Source organism: Lycorma delicatula, chromosome 2 (genome assembly GCF_047948215.1).
Source record: "Lycorma delicatula isolate Av1 chromosome 2, ASM4794821v1, whole genome shotgun sequence".
Classification (NCBI taxonomy): Eukaryota; Metazoa; Arthropoda; class Insecta; order Hemiptera; family Fulgoridae; genus Lycorma; species Lycorma delicatula.
Window position 1 is genome coordinate 31,598,902 of NC_134456.1, and position 22,338 is coordinate 31,621,239.

General features: G+C 29.3%; 1 protein-coding gene across 1 annotated transcript in view; it reads left to right on the forward strand.

Annotated features, from left to right (window-relative positions):
• LOC142320149 (uncharacterized) overlaps nucleotides 1-21,738 on the forward strand; it is a 73,039-nt gene extending 51,301 nt beyond the window's left edge. Inside the window, exon 2 of the mRNA XM_075357831.1 lies at nucleotides 20,953-21,738. Coding sequence (XP_075213946.1) covers nucleotides 20,953-21,376 — 424 coding nt within the window. The 3' untranslated portion in view covers nucleotides 21,377-21,738. The remainder of the gene's footprint in view (nucleotides 1-20,952) is intronic.
• The last annotated feature ends 600 nt before the right edge of the window (nucleotides 21,739-22,338 follow it).

A 22,338-nucleotide genomic window follows, 5' to 3' on the forward strand; every position in this document is an offset into this window, starting at 1 on the left:
TAGATTATCCTCGAGATCATTTAACATTTGCAACAAAAAAATTACTCATTAAGGAGATGTTTTAAAATAATTTTTAAAAATGTAAACAAAGTTTTCAAGGCAATCAACATTTTTTTAAATCGTTGTGTTTATTCATAAAATCCATTCATAAATGTTTTAGAAGGTTTATTGCATTAAGAAATAACAATCAAAGGTTTACTATAATTATTTTTCGTGCGTTCACATACCAAATTCTTTTATTAACGACAACAATATTAAGTAATCAAGTAAATTTCTAAAATATAATTTCATTCTAACCTCTGCTGTTGTTATGAATATTTAAAACATGTATTACTCGTCAAAGTTTAGAAAGCTAAGTTGAGGGGATGGGTTTCTAGACCGGTGACTGGCTCTTCCTATAAACGACATCCTGTACGTTATCCCCTTCACTGTACTATTATTAGCAGTTTCAACACTAGTACTTCAGACATCCTTTTTTTTTGTTGTTTAGCCTCCGGAACCACCGTAAGGTATTACTTCAGAGGATGAATGAGGATGATATGTATGAATCTAAATGAAGTGCAGTCTTGTAGTCTAAGGACGACCATTCCTGAGATGTGTGGTTAATTGAAACCCAACCACCAAAGAACACCGGTATTCACGATATAGTATTCAAATAGAAGTAACTGTCTTTACAAGGATTTTTAACCTTATAACTCTCGACTTCGAACTTATAGACCAACCGGTGGGTTGGTCTTCAGACATCCTAGGTAGAATTATTGCGATTCAATTTATGTTCTCAAGTTTTTTAAACTTTGACGAGTAATAATTACTTCGAATGTACTATGCTCAGAAAAATGTTTCAGCGGCTAAAGTATACCGTAGGAAAAGTTCAAAATTTCGCAGCTTATACAGAGTCCGGCATATCAATCTGACGATTTTGTAGTAATTGTTATGTTGGCAAAACTGTCAATGAGAAGGCGGGAGTGTTGTACATCGACAGTTCTATTCAGGTTTATATATTACGGATACAGGTATTCGACAGGTCTATATATTATTGATATATTAAATGTTTTAATAGTACGAAACAGTTTAATTATTATCCCCCAAAAATCGTCAGGTTTAATGCCGTACATAACCAACATTATCAAAATTACGATGACAATAATGAAATCGGTCATTACTATTATCATTAGTAATTAATGTATTATTGTAAATAACTGGTATTAACAATTAAAAATTCGTGAATTCAGAAAAACCTAGACCTTTTAAACGCGCTCATATACGTACAATGTTTACTGTTAAATAAATTTTTGTAACATTAAATTTATCAGTAACCTGGTTTTTTAAAAGACGAGTAGAATACAAATTTAAGAAGTTTAAAAATCCACAAATATTCACAAAAATACGTATACAATAAGAATCATATAATCATAATGAAATAAAATTCAAATTTTATTCGCAATTTGTTGAGTTTTATACACTCACTTGTAAGTTCTATTAGATCGGCAGGAACAGCCTTCAAACGGCCGGATGCAGTGAAAAGCTGTCGGTCTCGATGAAGTATGTCAGGAAATTGCACACGTTAGGTGTGCCACGTCTAAAATGCTCATTCACAACAGATTATATTTGGGTCGCTGATTGCTGCGTTTTATTCATATTATATTGAACACCAGTAATAGTTTTATTTACGTTCACTAAGTTTTCTACCCGTTGTGGGTTACTCGCCGCTACGGTTATTTTTATATTTTTAATTAAATAATTATAAACCATATATCTAATTTGTATTGTATGATTTTTTTTAATTTCTCACAAAACTAGCGATTAACTGGGCGTATGTAGGATCTAAATCTACAGGAAGAAATCCAAATAAATTAATAAATATAATCATAAATTCCAGTATTTGTCCCAATCACAATTATCCTACTAAAAATAAGACACACCCACTTAATTATCCGTTACATAAAACTGCATTATTTGAAAGAAACTGCGTTAAGAAATGACTGCGTTATTTGAACTGTACACAAGTGTAAGAATTTTTAATAAACATTCATGAAGTAAACAGACTACTGAGCTCTGTAAAGCTTTCAAGAAAGTATTAAATTAATACGAACAGTTGTTATTATTTATTGAGGTGATGGTAATAAAATTTAGATTAATGTTCCAATACCTAAATTATAGTAATAATTTTACAAAAATCTGTATTTAAATTTAGCAAATTGCATCCTTGTATTTTTTTTCTAGGTCCACACAGGTATCGTTATCAATGCCCAAACACAAAATTACTATAGTAAATGATTCAAAATTAATAATTAAATTATTGGCACTCCGGATTAGGTACCTTGTGTCTCTGAACAGGTAGGCTCGGAATGAGCCGTGGCCGGTCAGGAATTGGGTGAGCCATTAATTCAGCTAACCAAATCCCTTCCTCTCATTGGTGGCTGGGATTCAATTAACCACACGTCGTAGGAATGGTAGGCCTGAATCTGTACAAGACTACACCTCATTTACATTTCATACATATCATTCTCATATTATTGGCTGGTGGGGGGGGGGGGTGGTTGCTTATTGTTCACTAGTTGAACAGATTGCAACGTACACATTAGGTAGGAAAAGTATGATCTTTTAATTATATTTTATAAAACAAGGTTCTGAATTTAAAAAAAAAGAAATAGAGAGATCTATAAGAAAATAACACAAAGAAATAAGCAAAACTAGTAAGTGAAAAACTTAATTTTAGTAAATAATAAATTTAACAAATACATATTATATGCAAATGCGTTCTGTTTACGATCATATTGCACTCCAAGTTTACTGAACGTTACTTTGTGCTTATATCGTACTATAATTTGAAATTTTTGTAGACCGAACGATGCAATGATTCTAAAATACGTAATATTATTTATATAATAACACGTCATACGTTAACTTATATTTTACGGGTTTATGGAATGAAATAATGTGAATAAATACGTTTTCACTGTTTCACTGTCCATATAACTTTTTTTATAAAACGTTTCGGGACTATATTTCTCAGTAATTGCTGTGCTGTAATATTTTTATCCTTTGAAATTACTTACACCAAGACTTCATCAAAGTTCTCCTTTTTCACCAATCTTGTTAATTTGGAATATTTATTAATCTTTCATAATTTATTTCTATATTACCTTCCAGGTTTCTATTTTAAAACTACCACTGCACGTAATTTAATTAAGTTTTAGTTCATCAATGAGAAAATAAAAATAATTAGTGTTTTTATTCATATTTTTAACATTTTCATAAATACATTCTTCATGCATTATAAATTAATTTTAATTTTCGTTCTTTAACTTACAATTAAGTATGGAAAAATTGTTATAATTTCTTCAATATTAAAAGACTGAAGTGTTAATGGATAATTTCACATCCTACACTATTTATTAATAAATGTACAAAGTGTCTTTTGTAATTTATTTTAACCACTTGATTACCAGAACAAAGTTAGCTTTATATATATATATCTTTATTTATTTAATATTACAATATCATGCATGCTGCATATATTTTAATGAGGTGAAATGTATGAAATGAAAGATAAATAAATGTCATTACATACCCTTGGCAGGAGTTGAATCTAATATATATGATAGAAAAGTATTGTTCTATATTTTTTAAGGGATTTTTGTTTGTTACTTAAAATACGCCCATCCATCCTTTGGCTTACGAAATTCCATTTTACGTATTTTTGGTTTTGCAAATTAAACAAACTGTTCGGAATCTTTGCTTTCGTTTTAATATTTTTTTAAATAAAATAAGCACTTTAAAAAATTAAAATATGTCACACATCAATCTTATGATAAAAAGCAAAATATTTACGAAGAAAATTAAAACCGTAGAAACACATCAAATCGTGAAATGCTCAGAATCAGTTTCAACTTAGCAGTTGAAAAGTTAATAAAAACGATCTAAATGTAGAAAAGAAGGCTATAAAAAATTTTAATTATATCATACGTAAATTACGTGAAATGTAAATTGCACGGTTATGCAATTCAATGAAGCAGAAAACTGTTTTATTTGAACAAATTTTTATATTGCCTACTCCTTCCCAAATTCATTTCTATTATCATCTGACAACTGAACCTCAACCCTCAACTTAAATTTTTATTATTCATCAGAAAATATAGAAGATAAGCTCAAAAATATCCTTCATTTCGCCTTTCTTTCTCATCTTTTAACTACACTTAAAAAATATTTGTAGTAAACTATACATTTATTTTTAAACATGTAAATGTAGACATTTATTTTATTAAATACATTTAATTTTAAACACATTTTACACAATTTATTTATACGTTTATTTTTTTAAATAATTTCTTACCTTTTTTATTATTCACTATAATTTTCATTTTAATGTAAAATATAATACAGATTAATTTGTGGTTTTAGATCTAGATCAATAGCAGATTTGATTTAACATACAAATAAAAATCTAATGTGGACATCACATGATTTCCTTGTACGCCTATTCAATTACATATACACATTTTTAAAAGTACATAAAAATTTATTTCACTAATAACTTCTGATTTTTTCATACTTTTTTTAATTGTTTTTATTGAATTATTATTTATTATAAAACCTTTTTTACAACCAGAGGTTAGTAATTATTAATAAATCAATATTTTATTGCAGTTATTAAAAAGTTAATAAAAAACTTATTAGTGCAGTTAAGAAAAAGTCCATAATCCAAATGTTTTGGATTTTGGGCTTTTTTTGGATATATTTTTTTCAAGTCGATTGCAATCAAAAGAGGAGGTGCACAACTAGATGTTACAACAGTCCTAAATCCAAAATTTTAACATCTTACGGCTAATCATTTTTGAGTTATGCGTGATACGTACATCCGTACATACGTACAGACGTCACGCCGAAACTAGTCAAAATGGATTTAGGGATTGTTAAAATGGATAATTCCGTTGAAATTTTTCGTGATTATAATATTTCCTTAAAAATGATCAGGAAAAGTTTTTACGATAAAAAGCCTTGAGATCTCAACCAAAATTTAATTCATTTAAAAAAATATCAAGCTAAAAAAAATCAATTCTCTTACTGCTAATATCATCCTGAAATATCCCTCATATCAAACATTAATGTAACTGTAGTTTGACAGAATCTGAATTATCACAGAATCTAAATTAATCTGAATTTTTAGACTTTTAAATAAGTAAACCGCATCGGTAGGTTATCTACGATTAATATAGTGTTCTCTAACACTAAATTAATCATAAAGAGTCAAAAGTATCATCAATTTTAAAAAGGGTAATGATTTCACTATCATAATCATAGTTTATTAGGGTATAAAAAATTAACCGAATATTAATTCAACTTAATTATCCCATTACAATAGTTTATTACGAAAACATCGCCGACTATAGTAAAGGTAAGTATAGTTTATAGAATTCGGTGCGGTGCAGCGTATCGGATTTCCTCCCTTTTTATGAAATGAAATAATATGTATAGTATAGCTGGAAATTAAATACAAAACGGCTTTTGTATACCTTTAAAGATAATCCATTCAGAATATCTCAAAAAGACATCATATCACATGGTTTAATTTGAACAACTACAGGAGTCCTGTCTATCCAGGTGTTACAATAGTACAGATAATATTATTAGGATTTAGTTCAATAATAAATGTATCCATTTACCTCTCGTTTGTGTGTGTATGTGTATGTGTGTGTGTATATATATGTATATATTTATAACGGCTATTGAAGAGCGAGAGAAAATGCGAGCGAGTGAGAGAGGAACGGCATTTAACTGTGGAGCCTTAACAAAGACCAGATAGCATTCAGTCCAATCAATACGCCCATTCACGGCACGACCCTCACACAACTATTTATCTATTCAAATACAATGCTCTACACTTATACATACTTCAATATTTACACCAACACAAATGCCAGATAAGGAAAGTCTATAGGAAGTGGGTGTGGGGGTATACAACGGACTCCTGTGATGATAACTCAAAGTGGCCAAATTCAACCTCTTCCTAAAACCCTATAGTACAAACCTCTCTCCCACCAACTAACACTAGTATCTTATTCTACACTTTTTTTATCTTTAACTATTCTTCGAAACATTGTATTTTTATACCCTCTTTTATAACTTATTTTATAGGTTTCTTCCTTTCTACGTTGTGCCTTACAAATCAACAACAAAACACCCATTGTATAACTTTCTTAGTTCATATCTAGAATACTTATTTAAACGGTTTTTTTTTCCTTTTAAAGTTTAAAATTAGTATTAAATTGATACTAATATTGCAACGGCTCGTTCTAATAATGTTATATATATATATAGTATATATATATATATATATATATATATATATATATAATGTTGTATATATATAGTTTTTAATCTAATAATCTGAATCCTGTCATGGAATAATACCTAAATCTTAAAAAATTTTCTAGATCATAAAATTAAAATTATGATTACATAGATAGATTGTTTCTTTGTTTGAGTGACTTAAAGACTGCACTTTTATAACGTAATTAATCAGACATTCTAGATTTAAACTTAATCTAATTTATAATATAAATTCGATAAATATTAACTCTTAGTAACCAACGGCCTATTCAAAAGAATGTTTCTATGCTGGTCGAAGTAAATTTCGATATCGCTGCAAAGAAATCTGTAAAGTCAACGAAAATATTTTAAAAAAGTAAATTGTGTTTTTACAAAAACAGAAAATTATGTTGGTTATTATGAAAAATTTCCATTTTTCGAAAGAAAAAAATTTTTTTTTTTTAACAAAAAGATGGCGTTAAAATTTTACACAGAGTCAAAATTATGGAAATCCCCCAACAACTTTAAAACAGTTACAGATAGAATATTGTAACTTTCAGGGTAAGGTATCTCTGCCAACTACTTTACCTTCCGACAAGAAATAGAATTTCAACTCTTTCTTTCGGGATGAGCCAGGGACTCAAATGTTTTAAATGGTAACACCCAAACATCTTTTTAAAGGTCTTAAAACAAGAAAAGTGGTATAAATAAAAGGTTGGTACGATGTCTATACACAAAATGGCGGCGGGAGAAACTTTGGATTTTGAAAATTACTAAATTTAGTTAAGTTCAAATAATAAAATTAAAAACAAAAGAAATTAAACCGAATTAAATTAAAATTTATTGTAATGAAAATTTATTTTAGAAATTAAATTTCAATTTTAAAAGATTAAAATAATTTTATTTTTTAATACAAAATATTGTTTTTGTTCCAATTTAATATGTAAATAAATAAAAATATGTTGATCTAATAATGCTGATCAGCTGATCATCGATGGTCTCTTGCCATTGTTGCAAAAATGATGCTTTTTTTCATTGTCGTGTAATATTCCACACATAGTATTTCATTACTACAATGTTACTTTCTTATGAGAATTTATTGAGATCGTTTGGCTAATTGATTTTTTCTAACTTGATCACATTTTTAAGCAACTTTTGTTGTTTACCATTTTTGTAATTGGTTTTTACCGAATTAATCTTTTCTGTGCTACATGCTAACTTTGCTATAAACATGTCACTTAGTGAACAAGATAGGATCACACTTTTAACGATGAGAAACTTTGGTGATAAGAGTTAAGTCGTATAATGAAGTTTAATGTAAAAGAATTTTATTTTAATAGGGTTTTTTTTTTAATAAATATCAGTTTACAATTTAAAAAGACAGGTAATTAAGAGATGGTTAAGAGAAATTAATATAAGGAACAATAAATTAGTAATTAATAAAACTGATATTAATCAAAAAATAGTAGAGAAAGAATATTTTTATATGAGTTTATTTTTTTTCTAAATAGTTCATAATCTCTCCTTTTATAAAATAGTAACTGGCTGAATTTCGCACCGCAAAATTTAAAGGAATGATATTCTATTACAATGAAATCTGGACTACATTTTTTAATATTAAATAGTTTTAAATAAATTAAAAAAAATAAAACAACAAAAAACAGGGATTACTACCTACTCTACTCTTCAATGATGTTTGTGTGTGTGTGTGTGTGTGTGTGTGTGTGTGTGTGTGTGTGTGTGTGTGTGTGTGTGTGTGTGTGTGTGTGTGTGTGTGTGTGTGTGTGTGTGTGTGTGTGTGTGTGTGTGTGTGTGTGTGTGTGTGTGTGTCATATTATATATAACAAACTCATATTATTTTACTCTTCGAAAATATACAACCATGTTTGATCAGTGAATACAGGCTTAAGTAAAAAAAGCTATTACATTATTTAGGTTGCCATCAAATGCATCCGCTTTGAATAGAGATAACAGTATTTTGTCTGATAATCGAAAATGATGAACTATCAATCATCGTTGTAACAGAATATAATTAAAAATACTTCTTGTGAATTCATCAGTATGAAATATTAACGGAGTGTTGTTAAATTTAAAAAAAAAACTATTAATTTTTTTTACAAAATTTAAATCTAAACGTGTTTCTAATTACTTACATCAGTATTTATTTAAATTGCAACACACATTGTTTTATAATATTGTTTTAAAGCCTATAAAAAATTTAAATAAATGTTCTTAGTCAATGTTTAGTTAGAAATATTGAATTTATACTAAATACTTTTATAGATTTAAAAATGTATCATAAAATCGGTATTTTTTTAATGAAATAAATAAAACTATAATATTAGTACTACTACAACATTTATGCTACCATGGAATTGAAAAAAGATGTTTTGACAGTGACTATTTTGTTCATGACGGACGGAACTTATTCACTGAAAAGGAAAAAACATAATTTCAAAATATACACAAATCTATTAATGACAATATCTTTTATTCACAACGAGGTGTTGTGGTACACCACCTAGCATCAGCATCACATATACTCCCCTCCACTAATAAGATCATAACTAGCAAACTATTCAACACACCCATGTAATCAAATTATGTAGAGCTCAATACTATGTGCTACTGTCTAGCACATATAATACGTAACAAATAATTTATCGATTCTCTGTTATATGGAATTAATATAAAAATAAATAAATACAAAAAAAAGATCAAGTAAGATGTGTTAAAGTTTCAGAAAAATATTTCAAAAAATTGTAGAAGAATAACCCGGGTGATTCAAAAAAGATTTCACAACTTCAAAAGCTATAAAAATTTGTTGAGATAAATGAGACTTCAACTAAATTTTACAAATTCGGTAGTTCATTAGTACTTAATTTGATCACCAGTGTTGTTAAAAATGTATAAATTTACTGGTGCGGAACGTGCTGGCTGTATGTTTTTGTTTCACGATTTGCATTCAGCAACTGCAGTTCAACGTAATTTTCGTAGAGTACGGTAGAGAGCCTCCTAGTAGGCATACAATTTACTCTTCGCATCAAACCTTTGTCGAGACATGTTGGACCTTCTTCCACGTAGAATAGGCCGTTCTTTTTCCAGGAGGTAACTGTAATGGTATCATTTATCTGCAAATGCTTTAAAAATATCTAATTCCTAATTTAGACTAAGATGACAAAAACGGTGGTGCAAGACGGGGACCATCTCACTACCGACTAGGTCCGATATTTTCTTGAAACTCGATTCCCAGGTCGTGAAGGTCCAATTGCACGGCCACCTCGCTCCTTAGACTTGACCCTGCTAGATTTTTTCTTGTGGGGTTTCATTAAAGATCGTTTTTATATACTACCTTCGCCTGTTGATCTAGTTGAGCTAAGACTTCGAATTATCGCCGCAGGTACAGAGGTAAAGCCCGACCTGCTGGCTACAATTTGGAATGAAATCAATTCAGATGGGACGTATGTAGCATTACAAATGGAAGCCATATCGAACCAAAGTGAATGTTGGACGATAAACTTTATTTGTTTTTCTATGAAATGAGTCCTCAACCGAATCTGTAAATTATCTAAATAGATTTTTTATGCTTTTAAAGTTATAAGTCCTTTTTGAATCACCCAGTATAATGTAACTTTCAGAGCAGATCGAATCATACACAAACTAGTTAACTTATTATCTTATAATACGCGTATGTAAATATAAGGACAATCCAAATAAAATCATTACTGAAATCATTATTTTTCTTAAGGTAATCGACCGATATTTTGGATTTATTAGATAAGTCCGTTCAATACCTTACAATTCCGTACAATTCAATACACTTATACTATTACAATTTAAACCTTTTTCAAATATATCACATAGAATTTTCATGTAGAATGTACATTGCACGAATGTTATACTAAACATTTTACTTTGTACAAATATTGTGTAACACAGTTTAGAATATTTATGGTTGTTTACTTTACGAAAAATAACTCACACGCGTGTCCATGTTTGTGTATGTATTTAAGAACCGCGTAACGGAATCAAATAAAATTTTTAGTGAAATATAAACGTTCGTTTAAATATGTATTTATAAAATTATTCCCAAAACTGGCAATTTGATAAATACCTTTAATTAAGAATTTAATAAGATATCGTATTTTCTCACGGCTTAGTGTAATGTAAAAGTTGACAACGCAGACGACATACAAATAAGATTCAAATCCAATAATTGTACGTAATCAAATTTAAAAACTGATATAATAAAGCATCCCTTCTTTATTTAATTTATTCTCTTTTAAATTCGTCACAAAACAATACGCTTACCATACATTAAATATAGTAACATAAATATTTATAACTATAAATATGAAAAATTTGGTTAATTAGATTCAGAAAAGAAAAAATTAGCCTTATTTTTAACTTAACTCTTAAATGAAAGATAGACTGTAATTATGAAGAAAGAGACAATTTTTTAAAGTAAAAAATATTTTATTGTGATATATTACAAATATATAAAAGTTTTGTCTAAAAATAATTTTCAGATTTTTTATTATCGAATGAATAACTTCCACGAAAAAATACAGAAATATTTGCAAAATTATTGGTAGGCTATACACAGAAATGATTTTTTTTATCTTTCCCAGTCTGTCAACTAGTTCATTATTTAACATAAAAAATATATAATTTTTCGTCACGTTATCTTTTTATAACATTATCATGAAAAAGGAAAATATGTTAACATGTCGTGTATACTTATTAGTTTTTATGTATGAAGAGTAAATCAAATATTGATATTATATTTATAGTAATTTTTAACACAATCTCATGAACGTTTACGTATGTTCTTTATTTGCATACTACATTCCACGTTTATTCTTAGTTAAGATTCAGCTATAAAAATAAGTTCTAAGTAAATACAATAATTACAGCCGTGAAAATAAAATGCTATCATCTTAATATCACAAATAAAATGGGGAATTTCTATTGGGTCATCCTTTCACGAGCGGCAGAAACGAAACGGTCGAGATGCAAAATAATTCGTATGTTTAATTAAATTTAAATAAAAAGTAAAGAATTACTATTGTTTTATAAATTTTCTATAAATTTATATCGTTGATAAATTTGTCGCTTTTATATATGTCCATTTTGAAAGAATTAAATGAGTAGAATTGGATCGACAATAAAAGTGTTATAGATTTTGTACTGAAGTCAAAAAGTAAAGCTAAGGATGGAAATTAGTTTAGTTTCTTCAAGCGTCGTCGCTATCGTTCATTCATAATGTTTAACAAATATCCAGAAGGAATAATGATAGAATAATTTGATTAAAAGCCAATATTTAGGTGGAAAGAACGTGGAGTTCGTATAATTTTCAGATTTTATTGGAGAAGAATGAAAGGGAAGCCGTAATGCTGCTAGAAAATCGTATCGTAATTTATTGTGTACACGTTTTTATGAATATAACTAGGAAGAAAACGAACCACTTAAATTATTGCGGGATAAAAGTTTAAAAATTATTACACGGACAGTGAATTTTAAACTTTGGATACAATTTCTCTACTCCAAATATACTATCGACTTATAAATACGTTCTTATTCGGACTGTCGATGTTGTTCTTCAAATAATGTTAATAAATCGATATGTACGACTAATAAAAAAGGTAGATTAACAGAAGACCTACTTTCCATCAGAATGAGATTAATGGAAAGTTACCAATTACGTGGAAAAAAGTATCCCACCCTATCCTATATCATCATCGCTTTAAGTTTTGCTTTAAAAGGATAAAACAAATATTTCTACTATTTGTAAGAAAGGTTTAAAAGAAAACAAATCTTTTGAGTTTTAGATCTGAAGAATTATAGGAATGAGATGAAAGAAAGCGTACAACAAGAAGAGTAATTGTAATGTATAGTGCGGAGAACAATAAAGAAAAGAATAATAAATTAAAAAAAGTATTTTACTTGAGAAGGGAATTTTTATTGAAGCGTATGAATTACGATTGATAAGAAGTAACGATGAAAAGAGAAAAGAATATAAAATAACTGGATAACGTCAAGGCAGAAGAAAAATACAATAATACGAAGAATAAAGTAAAACGCTGAGAAAAGAAGAGAAATACTACCGTAACCAGTAAAATAAGGTCATACGTAATAACCACAACTATATTTTAGATAATTTGCTTATTGTTTTACCAAATTTTAACTGGTAGCCCCGAAAATAATCAAAGATTGTTTTTTACTGCCTGAACATGTTCTTAAGTTGTTATAAAACTTAACGAAGAGGCTAATTTTTTTCCAAATAGAACCTAACTTAAAGAATCGATGTGGCCAATCGCTAATTAAACATAAATATCTGAAAATTATATGGATGCTTCTCTCGTGCTAGTTACTACATCTAAATTCAAAGAGAATTTTCAGCTCTTTGGGAAAGATGGAAAACTAAAAACTTATTTATAACAAAATAAGAATTACTAATATTTGAAAAAAATTTGACGATATAGTTGTAGGACTTTAGCGTCACGCAGCTAAAACTTCGTTCCAGGCTTACACACACAACTTAATTTAAAATAATTATAATTTTATTTAAATATATTCTTTTGTTTATTTAATTCAATGATTCTAACTAAAGAGCGCGCGCATACCGTATTTAACTCGCGCGGGTATTGCGGTACTAGCGGCGACGGTCGGCACTAACTAAACTAAGTAATTTCATAAACTTACATAAAAAAAAAATTTCGCCCGTACGGTCGGCAGAATGTGTAACCGCGAGGCTTAACGCACCAGATAACGAGTCAACCGGTCGAGTTCGAGACCCAGCCAGACAAAGTTACTTTTTACACTTTAAATATTATTAATTTATTTAATTCTATCGCTCACTTGTGGCGTCATACCATAGCAGGCGACAACTACTGAACGTCATCGCTACCAATCTTTGACATATTAACTAAATTAAATAAAATTAATATTTAAAGTGTAAAAGATAATTTGGTTAGCAATCCAGTAGAATTAAAAATTTCCCGGTCCAAGAGTACGAGAGAAAAGGTAATTTCCCACTGGGAAAAAGGGAAATTCCAAGATGGCGAATTGCAACAGTAATGCTCCTTGTGGTGATACGGGGTATCTTAGCTACTAGTTTAGAAGATTTTTTGGGGGTGGGAGTGCGATTTTTCACAAAAACATTTTCGCAAATATTATTTTCTAATTGTTAACAAATGTGCCTAAAAAAATACGACCTTAATTAAGCGAAATCTCGAGATAGTGAGAGTTACCTTGCTCTACAGCTTCACCCCCTAGACCTTTTAAGTTGAAAATTTAATGGCATCGATGCTCCATATATAGAAATATTCTGACCGAGTTTGATCAAAATCGATCCAGTAGTTTTGATGATTTAGAGACCAACACCGAACACACACACATATGTACATTAACTTCCGGAAAATTTCCATCAGGTTTTTGGGTTCCTTAGGTGTCAAAGCATCAAGATCCAGTAAAAACTGCATATCCCCAAACCGGGCCGATTACAATACTTTCTCTTCTGTAGTTACAGCTCTGCTATAGTGCTATCTCTAGACGGGAAAGTAATAATTAAAATTTATTCAAATGGAAATACAATTTGTAATTATGTAAAACTCATCTTCCCTTGCGTAATATATTGTATTTTAAGAACTTGTGAGATACATCAGAAAGAGTGAATATAAATCCAACTGGTTTTTATCAGTTTTTGAAAGTGTTTAATAATAATAATATCCGCCAAATTAAACCTTCTTTAATTTGAACTTTAACTGACGTCGTCATTAAACTATAATTCCATACTCCTTTCATCATTATTCTTAGTTCATTATTAAATATATTTGCATCGCCTACATTTCAAAGTAATGTTATATTTTAAAGTTAATCGCTAGTTTTGAATACTTGTTGAATAAATATTGTTATTTGAAGTGAATTTACATTTAAATTTACTAGGTTTTTAGTTAATCTTTACAATTGTCCGTAATTAATAGACGAATAGAACAATTTTAATGTTTTTATATTAAAAAAAACACATAATGGTAACTAATAAATTATGTTAATTCGACACTTTTCTAATGTCATGCATCAAATCAGTTCTTACGTTCGTTATTTCGATTTAGAAACTATTATGGAGCAGTTCATAACAATTATCTTATTTAGGTTTATTTAGATTCATCTAATTCGGAAATATTTGTAATACATGTTTGATAAATGAATCAAAAGAAGAAATTGTTTGTGCCTGTTTATAATCATTTTTGATTGATATTTGATCTTTCATAACCTCGTTGCAAGATAGAAATTATTTACTTAATGTAAACAAAAATAATAATTTAAAAAATAAAACTTAAGCAAAAATTAAATTAACTTAATTAAAAATAAAGTGAAGCGTTTGGAAAACCGATAAAATTTAAGTTTAATTTGTCTACTTTATAAAATCTCTTCGTTTTACCTTTATTTCTTTTAGGTTACAAAAATTATTTTTGTTTTTAAAATTATTTTATGAATATTTATTTATAAACATAATAGAAGAAAATTTCGATGAATCCGGTGTATTTTTAACATTTATTAAAATTACAAGCTTATAAGAGAAATACGGACGAGATTTATACGTGTTTATATGAGTATACAAACAATCCGTTATATATGGACTGGGTTAATTATAAAGTGTGAATTTAGAAGAGGATTTGAGCGATCGTGAGTAACAATCCTCTTAGCGGACGGACATGCGAGAGACGAGTACAACTGACAGCGAGTACAGTTTCCATATCGCATCGTACCCGCCATCATCCGTGTCTCTTTTCATTTAGAATCTCGTTGTGAAACAATACAAGCACGTCCACCGCTTTGAGGCGAGAACAAAAAATGATGGAAGAGAGGCAAGCAAAGCGAGGAACTTCTTGCTTCCTGACAATAATGCAATCAACACGGCCCAACAATGCTCTCTAATCAGCCCCAACAATGAACATCGCCGTTGTCACGCCTTATACCCTCCGCTCGCACCCTATCGTCTTTACCCCTCTGTAAACAAACAACTTTGAAATTCAATCCCTCCATCTCTCTTCAGATAATGGGCTCGTTCGTTTTCAAACAAAAATATTATTAATCCCTCAATTAGAAAACATGTTATTTTTATATACTTTTCAATAACAAACATCTTCTTAATATAAAAAGCAATTTAAAATTAATTCGCTTAAAATTATAATCTGACTAAAAGCGAACATTTAAAAATAGCCAGTATGCTGCATTCAGTGATTACAGCGGATTAAAAATTAAAATACAGAGCTGGAGTTTTCATCAAAAAAAAAAAGAAATTAATAATATAAGTAATAAAATAAAATGAAAATTTTATTCTCGATAAATTTAATTTAAAACGTAAACAACAAATGGAAGATTTAATTTAGATAATGAATTGTTGTTAATCATTTAATAACTGTAGTATTCGATTATTTTGTTAAGAATAAAAAGAGGAAGAAAATCTTATGTAGTCAGATAAATACACATTTTGTTTGTGTAAAAAGTTAAACGGTTAATATATGTCGTATAGTACGGGTAGTTCTACGCGTGAAGCAGATTACGTGTCACATCAAATTTTTATCAGATAGTGGTCTACACATGACTATTTGAACAAATCCATTTACTCAGCACTTTTTATTATGATTAAAGGCGTAATATTAAATCCCATTGAACCGAATGAGTTATTTACACGTTGGTCGATAAGTTTATGGTTCTTATTAGAACAAAGCTACTCGGAAAAATAGCTATAAAAATTTGAAAATTTTCCCACATCTTAAAAATCTTCGAAATTGTCTGTTTTCAAAACTTCTGATGAATCTACTACGAAACTATACCGATTCTTATTAAATGTATTTTCAAGAAAATAATACATAAAAAAGAATAAAAGTCATACGTCTAACTTTAAAACTCTGATAAAAAGAATTTTTTCAAAAGAATTTTAATTTTACGACAAAAACTGTACTTATTTACGCAAAAAAAAATCGTAACATTTTATTTTTATAATTATTCATTAATTTCATTCGATTTCCACAGCAAAATTAATCAAAAAAAAAAATATAATGAAATTGTAAACCGTACGGTAAGAGTCTCGCAGATAACAAAATGATACTGATATCAAAAAAAGTGAGACTACAACATTTCTATTATCAGAAAATGTTATTAATTTAGAATTTTGTTTTAAAAAAAATACATGTTATATGTACAGTAGATATACAATAATAGATAATAACAAATTTTTAAGCGTTCCATAAAACAAGCAAAAAATAGAAAAATTTGTTACAAAACTCTTACCGGCTCTCACAAAACTCATATAATTAGCACGGGTAGTATAAAGTCATCACAATTATAAATTTTCGACAGCTAATTTATCATCTATTGGCGTTTATATTGTGTGTTAACTTACATTAAATCAACATCTTTTCTTCAATTACATATTTGTTTTGAAAGTAATTATCAACTTATATTTCACTACGACTCGTATTGTCTTTGTTTTAAGTATACAACATTATTTCAAGTTTTTAACTTCTCAAAATGAAAATTCGGGTTTTTCGCTGAATGTATGTTTTAATCCAATATTTTTACTAAAGAACAGAAAATAAATCAAGTAAATGCGTTTTGCTTTACTTCCTTTCATATTCTGATCTTTTTTTTTAGCAACAGATGTATTGATTATTTATTTACCTACTGCTTACATTGTTAATTACCGTATTTTTTTATATATAAATAAAAGAAAAATACAATTTAGCTTAGTTTCTTTAACGTTCTAAATAACTTATGATAAAAAAATGTGATATGTAATACACATCAAATTTACAGAAATAATACAATTCTTATGATTATTCGTTGTTTAATAAATGAAATCGGGCTGGTGAGAGTTTTGTAGCAATTTTTTATAGTTTTTGTTTATTATATGGAACATTGAAACATTTTTTATTATCTATTGTATGTCTATTGTTTATGTATTTATTTAATTTTTTAAACAAAATCCTAAATTAATAACAGATTTTGATGATAGAAATTTAGTCTCGTCTTTTTTGACATCAGTATCATTTTATTATCTTTTCTTTCCTTTTCCTGTTTAGCCTCCGGGAATTACCGATCAAGTACTTCCTCTGAGGATAAATGAGGATGATATATATGAATGTAAATGAAGTATAGTCTTGTACAGTCCCAGTTCGACCATTCCTGAGTTGTGGTTAATTGAAACCGAACCACCTAAGAACATCGGTATCCACGATCTAGTATTCAAATCCGTATAAAAGTAACTGCCTTTACTTGGACTTGAACGCTGGAACTCTCGACTTCCAAATCAGTTGAGTTGAGAAGACGCATTCACCGCTAGACCAACCCGTTGGGTTAACATTTTGTTATCTGCGAGACTCTTACCGTACGGTTTATAATTTCATTGTAATTTTTTTAGATATCACTGCGTTTTGTTAGATTAATCTTTTGTTGTTTTTTTTTTTGTGAATTACTCATTTTTATCTCATGGATTTATTATTAAAATTTATCGCCGTTCTAGAAAAAACTAATATTATTTTTTTTGAATTTTTCGGCCAATTATTTTTGTTGATAGTTATATCATTACTTCATATCATATTTTATTCCTTTTTTTAATAAAACTAGTATAATGACCTTCACGGATATTGATAACACTTTGTAAGTGTAACCCTCAATTTTTATCTATCCGTGGACACACTTTTTATATCATTATTATTAAATGAACTTTTTTTTTACTTCTCCAATTAGTTTAAATAGTTCTAATTGTAGAATAAAGATTTTCTGTACGCTACATAGTACTATAAGTACTGCTACCTGGCGATGCGATTCGTTCCACATTTTTGCAATACTTTCCAACTGTTTGTTTTTTTTGTGTTTTATTAGAAATTTAGCATCTACAATCTCTTGTAAGGAACACTTCTTTTTTTTAACGGAGTGATGGGAATTAAAAATTTGTTTCATCTTCAGTATTTTCATTTACATAACAACATTTACTCTTAAAATAAGGTGTACACTTTCTTTTAAATTTTATTATTTCAAGTACATTTCATTCACGTTTTTGTACGTTAACTAGTACTATCAAGTACTGTTACCTAGCGGAAAGAATCGTAAAGCCACCTTTTTGAGGAAAAATGACATATTCGAGTACCGCGGTTCATCAAATAGAAGAAAAAAGTTGTCTAATAATATTCGAGATATTTTTTGAAATTATTCTTTAGACAGCCACTGGACCGTCCATATATCTATCTCGCCGTACTTTCTAGAGATCCATTTCTCAATACAGGTATCAGCCTGAAAGTCCATCGGCCCGTTAGGGCAATACACAATCTCTCCTGCCAACGGCCCATTACGGAGACCCTAGCCACAGATCTGTCCGTGCTGGTACCTTTCAAATCTCTCCTCTGCCAGGAGATCCACCGATGGCATCCCAGTAATAACCAGCACTGCACTGCCTCTAGCGAGTCAGTATGGTACGCCTGAGCCACCCTCAGTGCCAATCTCCAATACATCCTGTTGGCTTTCATCTTATTCCTTAAGATGTCAGAGACCGACTCCATATTGGTGTTGCATAGAGAATAATGGAGGTCACCATCGAAGCTATTGCTCTCCTTTTTGAAGTTCTAGGTCCAGCGGAATTGCCTATCAGTCTAGTGACCGCCGATCCTACCCTTTCTTCAATGTGAGCCGTTAACCACTCGACCTGTTCAACCACACATCCAGATATTTGGCTCTCCTCGAGACAGCGGTAGACATATACATCAGTGAATAATAACTCAGTCTTCGCCTTCGCTGTAGGCTTCTTTCGGACATCTTGACTGATCTATTTCGTCGCCCTCTGAACTAGCTAACCGAGTTCGCGGAAGCACTAACCCGCGCCTAGTTCTACATTATAAATAAGCTATTTGTGAATAAATGTCTCATAATATTCGAGGGAAATTCATTATATAACATACCACAAAAAATGTTGCAAACAACATCGGAATTTATTCCTACTTCCCATAGTGAACTCAACTTTAAAGTTCAAACCCCAGTTTGATTACAACTACGGACTCCGGCCTGGTCTACCAGGGAGAGTAGAACGGACGCAGTCTCGCGTGAATACTTACACTAACAGGAAAATAGCACTAATGAACTGAAAAGTGACTGTAAGCTTACAAAACAACACAATTACAATTAAAAAAAAAAATTAATTTAATTGTTGGACAGATGTTATTGTATTAAAAACTTTTAATAAAAATTGCTCAAAAAAAAATTATCCCTTATTTTAATTTAATTTAAAAATCAGTTTTTTTAACAGAACTTAAATGCACCGCTACGATCGTTGACACACTGTTTTCCTGTATGAAATAATCTATTTTGAAATATTAATTTTGAAAGCCAGAAATTTCTTGCTCCAAATAAAAGTCCATTTTATTTAACTATTATTCGCTTTCTGTTTACTTTATTTATACTATTCTGTTGAGAAAAAACCTCCTACACCTGTAATTAAAGAGTTTTATTTATTTATTGGCAATTTAACAAAGTTATTACTAAAAAACTACTGAAGTTACAGTTCTTGGACTCATTTTTTTCCAATTTTTCAGATGGAATTTCATATGAAACAATTAAATTAGCTTACACTTTTGGGTTCCAAGAATTTTTGTATGGCTTCACTTCACTGGAGGAGATGAAATCTGGGCGAAATTTTTGTCAGCCGTAACTGATTAACGAAGCGTTTCCGAACCTATGTTTATATGTACTTTTTTCTTTCTTTTTACATGTAGAATGAGCTGCCGAATTATATGCGTATTCTGGTAAATCACTCTGTATCGTGAAAAAAAATCTTTTATAAATACCACTAGATAATATATATATTTTTTAATATTATATCACATAGGCTGTGAAATTTTAATATAATCTATTCTTGATAAGTCTTTATTTATCAAAATTAAATTTCAAATTAATCATTGCTTAACATTTTTTTTTTCTTATTTTCATGATGTAAAACTTTTTCGCAAAAATATTTTTCTCTTCAGAACATATGAAAATATAAATTTATATAATGGAAAACAAACTTAAAAATTAAAATATACAAAAAAGATTTATTTACCATCTCAGTTTTCTGATATAAAATTAAATTTTCTGTTGCTATTACAAGGATTGGTTGATAATAAAATTATTTATTGGTTATCATACTTTGTATGTATTAAATATATAATTTCTCTAATCCAAATTTTACTTGTTTTTTTTTAATTATATTTTTGTTAGTAGAGATTTAAATTTATTGTTATTTATATTTCCATCTTTAATATTTATTCTCTTATTTTATATATATTTATTATCTTTAATGCAATCGGCATAATTAGTTACAATTATGTTTATTAAAAATATGCATGCTTATAAACGTTCCAGGTTTTTCTTTTATATTTCTGTTAGTCTGTTTTTAATTATATATTTATATGATCTGACTAAGTAGATATCTATGCAAAAGAAGTTAACGTACAGAATAGTGGAAAAAATAATTTATTAGAAACTAAATCAAGAATTTTATTTTAATAAATAATTATATTCTACTGGCAGGATGCAATTTGCTATTTATTAACGTATTTTTAATCGGTTAATATTTATATTACTTGTCGTTGCTTGTTGCAGAGCTTTGCATATGAAGGAGCATCCAGACTACAAGTACCGTCCGAGACGAAAACCAAAAACTCTTGTTCAGAGGAAAGAACCAAAATTTAGCGGATTCTCCTTGGATCCGGGGCAACTGTCACGATCGTTACTTCCCCCGCCGCCACCTCTACTTCAGCCAGAAAGTGATCTTAAATTCTCAAGGGCTCTATTTCCACCGTTTTCGTATCCGCTTTATAAACTTCAAGCAGAAGAAGCTCTACAAGCTTTATACGGTAGCTCGTTGTACTCTCATGCAGCCGCTGCAGCAGCTTCTTGGCCCGTACCTTGCAGCTGTACACCGCCGGATCCACCCCCGAGCGTTTCACCCGACCCGGTTAAACGACCCGTAGCCTACTTACTCGGTATGAAACCTGAAGACAGATATTCGCAACACGTTATCTGAAGGCCGCTCCCGGTCCTCCCCGCTAGGGGAGGCCTGGGAACCAATCTGTGCCCTTGGTGGTCCAATCCCAGTCCGAGCACCGTCACAGCACCTTCAACATCCGGCAGTTCTACTCCACCCGAACGACCTGCTTCCAGTAGCAGCGCTCAAGCCCAAGTTATAGATTAAGCAAAAATTTAATCTGCCATTAAATGTCGCAATGAAAGTTAAGTGTACGTTTCGCGGACTGAATCTTGTAAGTAAATATGTTTGTAAATTTTATTATATTGTTAATTTTTACGAGTATAGGTGTGTATTATGAGTGATTTATGAATAATCGATTAAAGGATATAAAAAATTATCAAGCAAATAAATATCATTGAAATGTCTTTTCTGAGGCCCATAGATTCAAAAATTGTTATTGTAATCCTGATAAATATGCTACATTATGAAAGAAAAGTATTACTTCTTGCATAATTATTCTTAATCCTGCTACAATTTATTTTTTTTAATAGTTTAAAATTAATTTTATTTAAGAATTTAATTTCTAATTAAAAGATTATTCGTACTATTTTAAATATACGTATTTATTATCATAATATGTTTTTAATTTTTTTTTCTAAATAAATATTGAAAAAAATATATTTTACTCAATCAATATTTAGTAATATTAATTAAAATTAATAAAATATTTTTTTTTAAATTTGGAACCGACTCCAAAATGAAAAGAGTTTTTTTAAATTTAACAAAATATTGAACCGAGAAGAAAAAAATAATTTTTCCACTAAGCCCTCTCAATATAATCTTTGAAACGTATTTTTTTAACTCAGTACCAAATTTTTAATGACTTACGAGCGAACGAGATACGGATTAAGAAATTTATGTGAATTAAGTCTTCATGTCGATTCTAAAATTTGAAGCCGACTTCAAAAATTAAAATTCAAAGATTGTATTCGGGGAGTAGTGAAAAATTATGTTTTATT